Below are 12,062 nucleotides of genomic sequence, written 5' to 3'. Positions count from 1 at the left end.
TTATGAATGGCAGTAATGCAATGCAACGGATGCCGGTAGGTCACATGACAGTAACAACATGATGAATGTAGTATGTTCCAATTTCGTTCATACTACGCATACTCGTACTATATAGAACATTTACTTTATTTTTTTTTAAATGTTGCAAAGTAAATTCCAATTCAAATGTAATGCCTATTGCAGCGTTTTACAAATTTGTGTGAAAAAGCTTTTCAGACAGATGCTGTGCTCTGTACATACTACATAGTATGCAAAAAAAGTATGCAAACAATAGTATTGTTCAAATTCATAGTAGGTGAAAAAGTACCTGGTTGACCAACTACTTTCACTAGGATTCTGAAGTGTGCGTTCGATGGACACTTTAATATCCCATGATGAGGCCACGGCAGAGGATTTATGAATGGCAGTAATGCAATGCAACGGATGCCGGTAGGTCACATGACAGTAACAACATGATGAATGTAGTATGTTCCAATTTCGTTCATACTACCCATACTCGTACTATATAGAACATTTACTTTATTTTTTTTTAAATGTTGCAAAGTAAATTCCAATTCAAATGTAATGCCTATTGCAGCTATTTCAGATGCACAGAGTTGTGTGAGATCTCTGCAAAATGAATTTGAACATTTTCAAACTGGTGGGTGTTTCTAAATAATGCAATGAAAATGATGCCCCTTACCTGACCCCTCTCTTAAACACAGCAGCAAATCAGGTAACACGGTTGAAAATGTCCTCATTTTGGCCTCGCCCACTGATCTGGTAACCCATTACTGTCCTGCAGAGACCTATATTTGGACCGAGTACAGCGTACGGTACACAAGTACTATGCTTCTGACGAAATTTACATCACATGCACTGTGTAAAAATCTATACTTCAGTTTTGACGTTAATGCTTAACTTATGCATAGAGCAGAACGCACAGCCTTTCAAATATCATCCATTTGAATAGTGTCAGGCGCACTATAAAGTTTCATTCTTGTCCAGCATCTGCACAGATTCTGATAAAAATGTCTTTGTACTCTTTTTAAATTAGTTGCATTTGTTTCTTAAACCACCTTGTTAACGCAGGTGTTTCATTCATTTCTTTTTCGACTGTAAAACCGCATTCCAGGCCACTAATTAGTGCAAAAAATTCAAGGCACATGTGGGAGCCGAGCATAAAAGTACTGCAAACATAATATACTTGCAATATAACGAAGTATACTCTGGGCTTAAGGGCTAGTTCACACAGAACAAGTTTGTGTTCCATTGCACTGTTTATTTATATTTCATGTCTAGCTACTGTTCAGTGTCTTGTCTTGTGCAAGTTGAAAATGGTAAACCTTTTTCTGATTTTTCCATTTATCAGTGCTGCACCTCTGTATCTGGATGTTTTTGCGCAGCACCTGTAGTTTTTAAAAGCAAAAGCCTGGTCTGTGTGAACAGCCCCTAAACCTAACCTTAACTCAAAAAGCTATATAATGTGATATATGGTTACCTTACATTATATTACCTTATATTAAGTGCATCCAGTATCATGGTTTTAATTTTATCGTTGCAGAATTATGAGCTGAAGTCATTGTTGCTTGTATGTCCTAGTATACAGAATCAGCACTGTATTTAGCTAAATGCCTTTTACACGGGCACAAAATCACATTCAAACATGGAATATAGACCAAGTGTGTCATGATCACAAGCTACCTGGCCTCACAGATTCATAACCTGTCATCTAGATGTATGGACTTCTGTCTCTGGTGTCTTGCTCTAGTGTCTTTTTCAAGGCTTTGTAACTGATTTTTATCCAGCTTGCGTATTCACTTGAAAATGCTATATTTTTGTGATGCAGAGAGTTGTATTTTCTGAAATTAAACAGCTGTCTTAATAAATTAAAATTTTGGATCACCTTTCTTGAGTCTTTATTTTCTGGGGCCTCATTTATAAAGCGTGCGTATCCTCAGATTTGATCTTAGAGTGTGCGTACGCTTCGATCCACGCCAATGCTCATATTTGTAAAAACTGCCTTTGACATGGAAAGGTGCTTAGCGTCATGTCAGGGTCTGAGCAGACGTACACACTTTCTTGTCGGAGTGCTGCAGATTTTTGGAAATGTAAGCTGTTCTTGCAGCTTGCTGTTCTAAATTAAAGGATTTGGACGATGACTGGTGATCTTTTGTTAATGACGTTAATTAGGAGTCGTTTAAAAAGACAAGAGAGCTAAAATTATTCAGTTGCGTGCAAGTTCAAGATCATTTGCGATTCATAGATTTCACATCTGAAAGAGAGGTGTATGTGTGTTTTCTGTGCGTACGATCATTCTATGAATCACGCATGTGCATGAGAAATTATCTAAGATCAATTTTAGAATGGTCAATTTTTCTGAGGCCCAAGGTGTGCAGATTTGCTCGTTAAAAAAGTTTCGATGGCAGAAAACTAGGTTAAGGAATTTATGAAAACATGGACAAAATATGATGTAAACAATTTATTGTGCTTTTGCACAGATTTTCATATAAGAGTGTATTACCAGGGTTGCCAGGTTTTCACAATAAAACCCGCCCAATTACTACTCAAAACTAGCCCAAAAGTGTTTCGAGGGGGGTCCCCCAGTAAAAATCACATTCCGGGTGATAAAACAACTTTTTTTTGTATGTGTGTCAGGGTTCCCCTGGTAAAATTTGCATTCCAGCGGCTAAATACAAGTTATTGGGGTCGCGGACCGTGGACTTAGCAACACTGTATTTCCACTCTAATAGGTTGACATTACAGAGGTACTTAAAAAAACGATTTAAAATGAATAGACAATTTCTATAAAACAGCTGAAAGGCCACTTAAGGAACCAATTTTTTTTTCTTTTCTTATCCCAAGGTTTGTAGATTGTCCACCGCTTTAAGTGCCCTTTGGTCCTCGGCTTACATCAGATATTTTAGCTTTGCTGTTGTACTCCAGTCAGACAGGGGGCACTAGAGATGCCAAGCCTTTAACAGCAATGCACAGCATGAGAGGAAGGCGATCCTGTGGTTTGCCGATTTTTGTAACCACTGAATCCTTCTCCTTAAGCAGTGTCACGTTACAGGAAGCAAAGAGTGATGTAACCTTCTTGAAAACCTTCTCATTGGTTAGCGCAGCCAAAGCAGCATCTTTCAGAGAGGACTTCTTATTTGAAGTCATATTTTGCACCTGCAGGAAAATAAACACGTCATATAGGCAGAAAAAAGCATGATAAAGTTAATGATTTCCCTTAGCAATTTTCTGCGTTTTTTACAATGATGGCTCTGGATTTATGAGCAAATTAAAGCCTGTATTTAACACAACTTGAGACTTTTACAAAGCTTGCCAACAAAAATGGAGTATTATGTGTTGAGATTATCAACAAAGCATGTACTGTCATTATCACTACACAAAAACGCTTCAGAAGGCATTTATTAACCCTCCGGCGCCGAGTACTTTTTTATGATGGATGGATGCACTTTTTTGGACTTCTAAATCTCAACACCCATTCACTCCCATTATAAAGCTTGGAAGAGTCAGGACATTTTTAATATAACTCCGATTGTATTCGTCTAAAAGAAGAAAGTCATATACACCTAGAATGGCTTGAGGGTGACTAAATTATGGGGTTATTTAAATTTTTTCCCTTTAAACAGGCCCTATTTATTACATGTGGCACCATTTTTGATGGAAAACTGTTCTTAATACGGAGTACAGTTACTTAATATGAAGATACTTACAAGATGAAGCAAAGCTTGCAGGGTTGCGTAACTGCAGCAGGATTTGAGCTCAAGCAGGGCAGAGTCAGTCATCTCTACATGAGCACATGATTGGTTATGAGAACAAAGGACAATCTGACAGCAGGTGTATGATAACAAACAACCATCAGGTAAATGACAACGATGCACTGAAAGTGAAATTACTGATTGCTTTTATGACCAGTTAATAATATACAAAACTCAATCTATGACCTTTATTTGTCAAAATTCTGTCACTAACTGAACTCACCATCAAAGGAGCTGATGAGCAGATGGGTGGCAGTCAGAGCGCTGGGTTTCTTCTGCTTTCCAGAGGGGTTAGCACCAGCAGTCTTCTGTACAAGCTCCAGTGTGGCTTTCAGAGCAGGTACCTTCTCTAATGCAATGGGATCAGGCTGCGTCCCACCACACAGGTCCTCTAGCTGAGAGAGGGACAAACAAGTCTAAAGCTGTCCAACATGTCTATTATTACTGTTCAAAAGTTTGGGGTCAGTAAGTTTTTTTTTTTTGGAAAGAAATCAATCCAGTAAGGATGCATTAAATTGATCAACAGTGCCAGTACTTTTATAATCTTACAAAAGGTTTCTATTTCAAATAAATGCTGTTGTCTTTTTAACTTTACATTCATCATAGAATTCTGGGGAGAAAGGCTTTACAGTTTCCAGAAAATATTAATCAGCACATTGATAATAAGAGGAAGTGTTTCTTTAGCACAAATCAGCATGTTGTAATGATTTTAAGAATCATGTGACACTGAAGACTGGAATAATTTGTAGTAAATTCTGGAAATGCAGCTTTGTCATTACAGAAATAAATAACATTTTAAAATATAGTATAGACATTTTTAAAAATGTAACATATATATATATATATATATATATATATATATATATATATATATAAACTGCTGGGATGGTTATTTGTGTACATTTGTATATCCACCCTCAATTTCTAGTTTTTTTTTCTTTACATACATCTATTAAAGATATAATATATAGTAGTCAACATTTGAAGTGGATCAAAAAAGTTAATCAAAGTGGTCCTAAGACAAGAACGCGTTTTGATTTTAGGACAACTTTGATGAAAGGTTTTGATCCACTTTACATGTTGACTAGTGTATATTAAGATATATTTTATATATTTTATATATTAAAGTAATAGACAGAGCTTAACAAATTTATTAGACCACCGAAGAGAAAACACAAATATATTAGGAATCTGTCAAAAACCTGTTTAAAACTTAAAAAAAAAAAACATTAATTAACAAATTAAAACAACTAAATCTTTATTCACAAAAGTATAAATTTTATTTTTATTTTGTATGGCCTCCTTTGGCCTTGATAACATGCATTCTTGCTGCCATTGTTTTTATGTACTCCCAAATAGTCTCTAGTTGTTCCTAAAGATGTGCTTTTGATGAAACTTTTGTGTGATCTATCTTTAAATCCTAACAATAATGAATATTTTAGCATTATAAACACTAGTGTGACTAAAAAGCTTACACATACTGGTGTGGATTAACCATTACAGAAACACAAAAAATTATAATGATCAATTTGGTAATCACCAATACTGTTAGTTGAGGGCAGCTGTGGCACATACCTTACATTGGGTGGTGGTCTGATAAATTTGTTAAGCACTTTATATGTTTTAAGATGACAACTAGATGGCATTTGTTGTAGAATAATTCCTACTGTTTCAAACAAACAAAAAATCTGATGTAAGATTCCCCCGTCTCACTCACTGCATCCTCCAGCACGCTGATGGCTGCACTGTCCTGCAGGAGCAGAGAGATCTGCTGGAATAATGCGGAGCGTGTGCTGGATGGGAGTTTAGAGAGGACTGTAAACTGCCCCTGGAGTCCTTCCAGATCTAAAGAGAGAGAAAGTAAATCATCTTAATCAAAGCGTTTTTATGGAAATGATGTAAACTCTAGTTTTACACTTACACTAGTTTTACACAAAGTTGGGAAGTCAACTTTCCAGTGGCTTACTTTACAGTTGTCGCTGAATAATTACTCTGAGAAAAAATAATTTTACTGTCAAAAATGTTTTAATGTTGTTTTTAATGAAAGATGGTTAGAGTAGCTATTGTGATGTTACCTTTCTGCAGTTTGTTGGTTGTTTTCCCGGGTGCAGCACTAACTGTGCTTGATTGCTTCACTTTCACTGGCCCGTCAACTTCAAAACCTCCCTTGATATTTGGCAGCAGGCACAGTTCTGACAAAATGGATGAGTACATTCATACGGCTCATTTGACCATCAAGAATTACCATTCCTAGAATGGTTTTCCACTTGATGTCCAATTTAAAGGTCTTTGCACACTGAGTCCGAAATTTTCATATGCGTTTTTTCATATTGGTCATCCTAAAAATTCATCACGCACAGATGTCTTGCACACTGAGTCCGATGCGTATTAATTAATCCGTTGTGGAAAAATTCGCAAAACAGTACAAAATAGTCTTTAAGCAGTGAGGATGATTTTGTTGTCCTTTCTCTTCTTAAAAAAATAAAAAGAAAGATGAAATATTGGGTTCATCTTCTGAGATTGTGTAGAGAATCAAGGAGCTGTGGGATTATCCTGAGCGATTCAGTTTACTACAGGATTTTGATGCATTGGTAGCAATACTAGAGCCACATATTTAAAAGGAGACCACCAATTTCCGTGAACCAAACCAGCATTCATTTTTGGCTTTCGCTTCTACGGTGGCTCTGAATTGTTAAAACACCTCTGAAAATGCTTGCTACGCAAAAAATCGAACCCAATCCAAATTTTTTTATGACGAATGAAAGTTTCGGAGGCAGTGTGTAAACATGATTGACACAACGTGAGGTCGTATTTATTTTTTTAAGGTTCGAAATTTTGGACTCGGTGTGCAATGACCTTAAATCTGGTTCCTCAAGCAAAATCTTCTGATGAGGAATTTAATTGGTACAAAACTTCCAATGAATGATTTAGCAAAAATTATTTACCGTAGTGTCCAGTGTGAGCAACTTCTAGTTCAATCACACTGTAAGCAATGGTGGTTTTGGGGGGGATGTTGATTGACACATTTGTGTCATACTCGACAAAAGGCTTGCTTTTATCATTGACTGACACCTGCGGAGAAACAAGAGACAGATGGGACAGCTTGTATTAGACAGGACCGGACACATCCCCCTGGAATGTTGTTACTGGATGGTGATACACCCAAGACTGTCATCGGACAAGAAGAATGTGTGATCACAAAAGCCAACCTTTATTGTCTTATTGAACCCAAACATTCCAGTGCAGGTACCACCTTCCTGAACGTCCTCTGTGACAGTGCAGGGCTGAGTGGTGACGATTCGCTCCTTCACGAGCGTCAGCACCTCCCTCTGCGACTCCCGTGTCTGCTCGATCAGAGAGTGCTTCAGGTCCAGAACTCTAAAACCACAGCAGAGATTCAAGTGTGACAAGTGTGTCACATGGATTTATTGTCAAAGATGCATTCATCTAGGTGTGGAAGGTGTGTCTCAAGTCTTCATTGTCTAGAACTTTTCACCTGCATCAACACACCTGGATCAACTTAAAAAAAGAAACGGTTGGAGATATATCTATCTTTACATTTCTCCTGTTGGTGTCGTCAAGATGATTTAGACAAATAAGCCAATAAATTTAGACATAAAGAATATTTTTAGGCCACACGTCAAAGTGCATGACCGCTAATTTTATTTAAGGAGTTTTAGATATATGATCAATGACAAATGAGGACATAGAAGACCATGAAAGAAAGAAAAAAATCTTTACATATGTGCAAATCATTTTGAAATGTCTAAAAACAGTGTTCAATAACTGTTGTGTTTCTTCCACATATATACATGAGTCTATTATGGAAGCCTGTTTCCGCCACTGAATAAGAAATTAAAAAAAGGGTAATTGTGACTTTTTACGTCACAGACTTTTTTCTCGCAATTCTAACTTTTTTTTTTTTAGATTTGTGAGATGTAAACTTGCAATCGTAAGAAAACGCCAGAATTGGAAGCTGACTGACGGAAATTGGACTTATAACTTGCAACTGCGAGTTCATATCTCACAATTCTAAGAAAAGAAGTCAGAATTGTGGCTATAAACTCTGAATTGTGAAATGTAAACTCAAAATTGTGAGGGAAAAAAAGGCAGAATTCTGGGTTTATATCTTGCAATTCTGAATATTTCAGAAAAAAACAGATTTGTCAGATCCCAACTCAGAGCTGCAAGGAGAAAATTCAGAATTGTGAGAGAAAAATTCGCAATTACATTTTTTTTTAAATCTCTTGGCAGAAATGGGCTTCCGAGGGCAAACAAAAAACGCAAGGAGGTCTTCATGGAAAAACGGAAATATAACACGAATTTTAAACACAAATAGCACGCCTCATACTTTCATTTCCTTATTTTCATTCACCATTGTCTGTATCTGTCACTACAGGCGAGATTCACTTGTATTTAAGCCACATTCCATATCACAACACTCTCTTATCTGACCAAGCTTGTGAAGACAGTGGCTCTAAACACAATCGTGTGGTCAGGCCCTCACCTAGATTTGGAATCCTGTAAGAGCTTCTGCACATCCACCTCCTCTTTCTTTAGGTTTCCAAACGATGACTGAAGTTTGCTGGAGCCGGCACCCCCCACATTAATGGTCCCCGGCCCAAATTCCGCTGCAGCACTTCCACTTTTGTTATCCACAACTTTGCCATTATAGGTCAAAAAGTCTGATTCAACCACAGCTGTGAACAAAATAATAATGTACATCAGCTCTCCCAAACACATAACACCTTGTTAAACACAAAACCACCTGATTTTAAACAGAGTTGCACACACAAACAATTTGGGGAACAATTTTCACAGAGAAAACATGATACTATAGTACACTTGTAATGTACACCAAATCATAAAAAAACTGTTTGTGCATATAATATTATGAAATAAAAGGACACTTAAGTGTACCTAAAGAGAACATGTTCCTTAACACACTTTAGTACACTTTTAAAGTGCACTTTGTAATAATGTCAAATTAAAAGTTTTATTTTAAGTACATTTTAAATCATCAATGTAATATATTTTGTTGTGCTGTTTTATGTGTTGACTATCATACTAAATAAGTACTTGATTATAAGGTAACACTTTATTTCAAGGTGTCCTTGTTACAGTGTAATTATACATTTAATACTGAGTAATATTATTTACCTACATGTACTTACTATATGGTTAGGACTAGGATTAGGGTTCGGCTTAGGGTTACTTAAATGTAATTATGCATAATTTGTTGTTCTTATAATAGAAAGTATATGTAACGTGTGTAACAAGGACATTAAAATAAAGTGTAACCCTAAACTGCAGCTTCATTATTACAAATGTGTAATTACAAATATATGTAAAAACTTTACATACAAGTCTCAATAAAAATTATATTAAAGTATATTTTAGTTTACCATACATCCATATTTCAAAGACAATAGTAGTATGAAATCACATATAAAGATGTACTTAAGTCCTACTTAAGTGGGTCATAAAAACACTCTTAAAATTCAGCTCAACTGCATTTAATATAAATTTAAACATAAATATATTTCTATTTCATTGCAATTAACATCCGAAAATGTCACATTCTGTTCACACTTAAGGAGATTCTTTTAAAGTGTATTATTTCCACAGTTAATACTGTTTTTTAAATTATGTGTACTTCTTTTTCACAAGGGATATGTCTTTAAAAGTGATAGATTAATAAAAAATTCAAGCTATCACAGACCATATACTTTTCCGCACAGAATGACAGAAAAGCCGCTGTGTACCTGGATTTATGGGATCTCCAACAAGAACATCATTTAGTTTGAAGTCTGATGTTAGGTACTTGGGCTGTTGCCAAAACCAGTAGCAGTTTCTCTTGATGACCAGGGCCAGAGGAGCCAGACCATCCGAGTCATTCAGACGGGACACTGGGATCAGGGAACCGTCGGTGTCGATCTCAGAGACCAGGTTCTTAGTGGCTTTCGCAAACATCTTTCATGCTGACAGGCAGAAAAAACACAAAACTGTCACAAGTGCATTTCATTTCTAAGAAATGTACTCCTGTCACTGTTGTATTGCTTACAAAAAAAAATAAACTACCATAAAGTATCATATTGTCAAGTTATCATAACATAATGCCCAGGGATTCTTTGAAGGACCATGGAATATCACTTCACATTATTACTTTATTTTACAGTGTCATTGTTTTGCATTACATGTAGCCTACTTAATACAGTAATAACAGTAAATTATACATAATGACAAGAAATGAACCTATAGTACAGGTTAATTAATATTACTCAGTACTTAATGCACTGGAAGGACACCTTAAACTAAAATGTAAACAATTAATCATATATAATCATTCAGTACCATAGTATTACACCCAGATGGCATCTCTGTACCACATCTCTCTCATCTAAGCACCTACACTAGAGTTGTGATATACAACAAGCATATTGACTGCGATACATTTATTTGACTCAGTGTATTTGTACAGTAACAACATTATGATGTATGGTTCCGTTGTTGTTAATAGCTAACTCATACCTATACATAATTTAGTATTACACTGACACTGTGACACCGAATAATTCATGTGTCTCAAAAATGCCGAAAGGTAACATTACAATGCAGCGATAGAAGCAATCCTTTCTTAAGTTACTTAAGTAATCCTTTCTTCTCTTCATAACGTAACAATTTTGACAGAAGTGGACTAATTTAATGTTAAAGTAACCAGCTTTGCAGACAACAGAAAACTTGTACATTAAAATCTCGCGCTTACCGTCTCCTGCTCTCGTCGCATCGACTACCAACAACTGAAACAAAGGCGCTGAGCAGTCCGGTGTTTTTGCTTAGTCCCGCCCCCACGAATTTCATTGGCTCACTCCCAGACGAAGAATTTTTCATTTGCTGCACAGGTTGTCAATCAAAGCTTCGGCCTTTTTATCTTTTGAGAGAGGGTGTTGTCGTCCAACAAGTTGTTTACAAGTTGCCACTGAGAGAATTAAATGTTATACTTAAGTTATAATAATTTGATTGAATTGGGTCACAGCAGGTCTTTAACATCTTATCGTTTTATCTAACGCAACCTTGTCCTATATGTCTTTCTGGAAAGCAAATCCCATGAAACTGTGTTTATGTATTTAGTTTTATGTAAAAGAGAGCAGGGCTTTGAGTATCTGGTGTGGCTCACAGTAGGAAGATGCAGTCTGGAGGGAAGAGATAATGTCAGTCTGTCACACTTACTGGTTATGTAAGAGTACTGGTGGAACAAAAACACAAACATTTGAATTACAGCTGATGAATGTGTCTCAGAAATAAATTAATAAATCAGCCAATTAAAAAAAGTCTAAACATGACCTACTGTCCAGTGGGATCAAATCTTCTCTAAGAACATTTCTATAAGGTCAAGACCTTGACACGACCATTCCAAAACATTTGATTTCTTCTGCTTTAACCATTTTGACCACTGGCCAACCTACTTGTGCGTTTTGGGTCACTTTCTGTGGGGTTTCAGTACAACGACGGACATAATGACATTTTCACATGGAATTAAAAGATTAAATTATCCTGGGTTATGTTTCCCAAGAGCATTATTAACCTAAGTAGATAGTATAGGTAGAAAAATGGTGCCATTTGTTCTATAATCGTTTTTAGGCTGCTTTTGGGAAATATAGCCAAGGTCCAGAAGTAGAAAAATCACTCCAAAGCATATACTGCCTTCATTGAACATTACAACTGAGTATTATTATTTTAAAAGTAACACCTCTCATTTAACCCAAAAGTACTGTTTTGACTCATTTGTCCGCAAAACCTTCTTCCAGAAGTCCTATGCCAAACTTAAGACAGGCAGCAATTTCTAACCCCTCCTTTTTAAGAAACCCTGGTGAACTTCAAATAAGTGAAGTTTATTTAACTGAAGCATGACACACTTTCAACAACTATAGTGTGAAAACCAGATTTGTATAGTGAAGACCCAGTTTCTTTTTATCCAATTTATTGAAACACCTGACTCCATTTGCCCTTCTTAAATGAACTTTTTTCCCCCAGTAAATATATATTTACTACTGGAACAAAAAATTTTTGTGTATTATTTAATTAAATTCTCTTAAAGCAGCACTATGTAACTTTTGGCGCTCTAGCGGTTAATAAACAGAACTGCACACATCCCGCGGAAGAACATTCTAACCGGAGCTACTTCTTTAAGTTTATGTCTATGGCGATTCACGCCGGTATGTGTTACTCCGCAGCGGTGACGACCCGACCAGGCTACAATAGTCCAAATATAAGTACTTATTATAAGTGTACCGTAGTGATTCGGAATAA

At 36.3% G+C, this 12,062-nt stretch overlaps 1 protein-coding gene and 1 long non-coding RNA gene across 3 annotated transcripts; both read right to left on the bottom strand.

Moving 5' to 3' along the window:
* Positions 1-522: 522 nt before the first annotated feature.
* On the bottom strand, positions 523-1,877 carry LOC107596659 (uncharacterized). Its single transcript, XR_001610391.1, has 2 exons — positions 1,171-1,877; positions 523-746 (listed from the first exon to the last, which is right to left on the bottom strand). It is a non-coding gene; the product is annotated as an uncharacterized lncRNA (long non-coding RNA).
* Positions 1,878-2,631: 754 nt separating this feature from the next.
* On the bottom strand, positions 2,632-10,699 carry gsdmeb (gasdermin Eb). 2 transcript variants are annotated; one of them, XM_016287443.1, is made up of 10 exons: positions 10,519-10,698; positions 9,518-9,733; positions 8,260-8,452; positions 6,962-7,130; positions 6,698-6,824; positions 5,828-5,944; positions 5,470-5,597; positions 3,976-4,147; positions 3,708-3,781; positions 2,632-3,156 (listed from the first exon to the last, which is right to left on the bottom strand). In XM_016287443.1, exons 2-10 carry the CDS (start codon positions 9,723-9,725, stop codon positions 2,926-2,928), a joined length of 1,419 nt encoding a protein of 472 aa, XP_016142929.1. In that variant the 5' UTR covers positions 9,726-9,733; positions 10,519-10,698; the 3' UTR covers positions 2,632-2,925. The 2 variants fall into 2 exon arrangements, with proteins under 2 accessions (XP_016142929.1, XP_016142930.1); XM_016287444.1 differs by lacking the exon at positions 3,708-3,781 and having other exon boundaries at positions 3,049-3,156; positions 10,519-10,699.
* Between the last annotated feature and the right edge of the window lie 1,363 nt (positions 10,700-12,062).

Source organism: Sinocyclocheilus grahami, unplaced genomic scaffold, assembly GCF_001515645.1.
Source record: "Sinocyclocheilus grahami isolate Dianchi unplaced genomic scaffold, SAMN03320097.WGS_v1.1 scaffold222.1, whole genome shotgun sequence".
Classification (NCBI taxonomy): Eukaryota; Metazoa; Chordata; class Actinopteri; order Cypriniformes; family Cyprinidae; genus Sinocyclocheilus; species Sinocyclocheilus grahami.
Note: the sequence above shows the minus strand (reverse complement) of the source record. Positions and strands in the feature narration are given on the sequence as shown.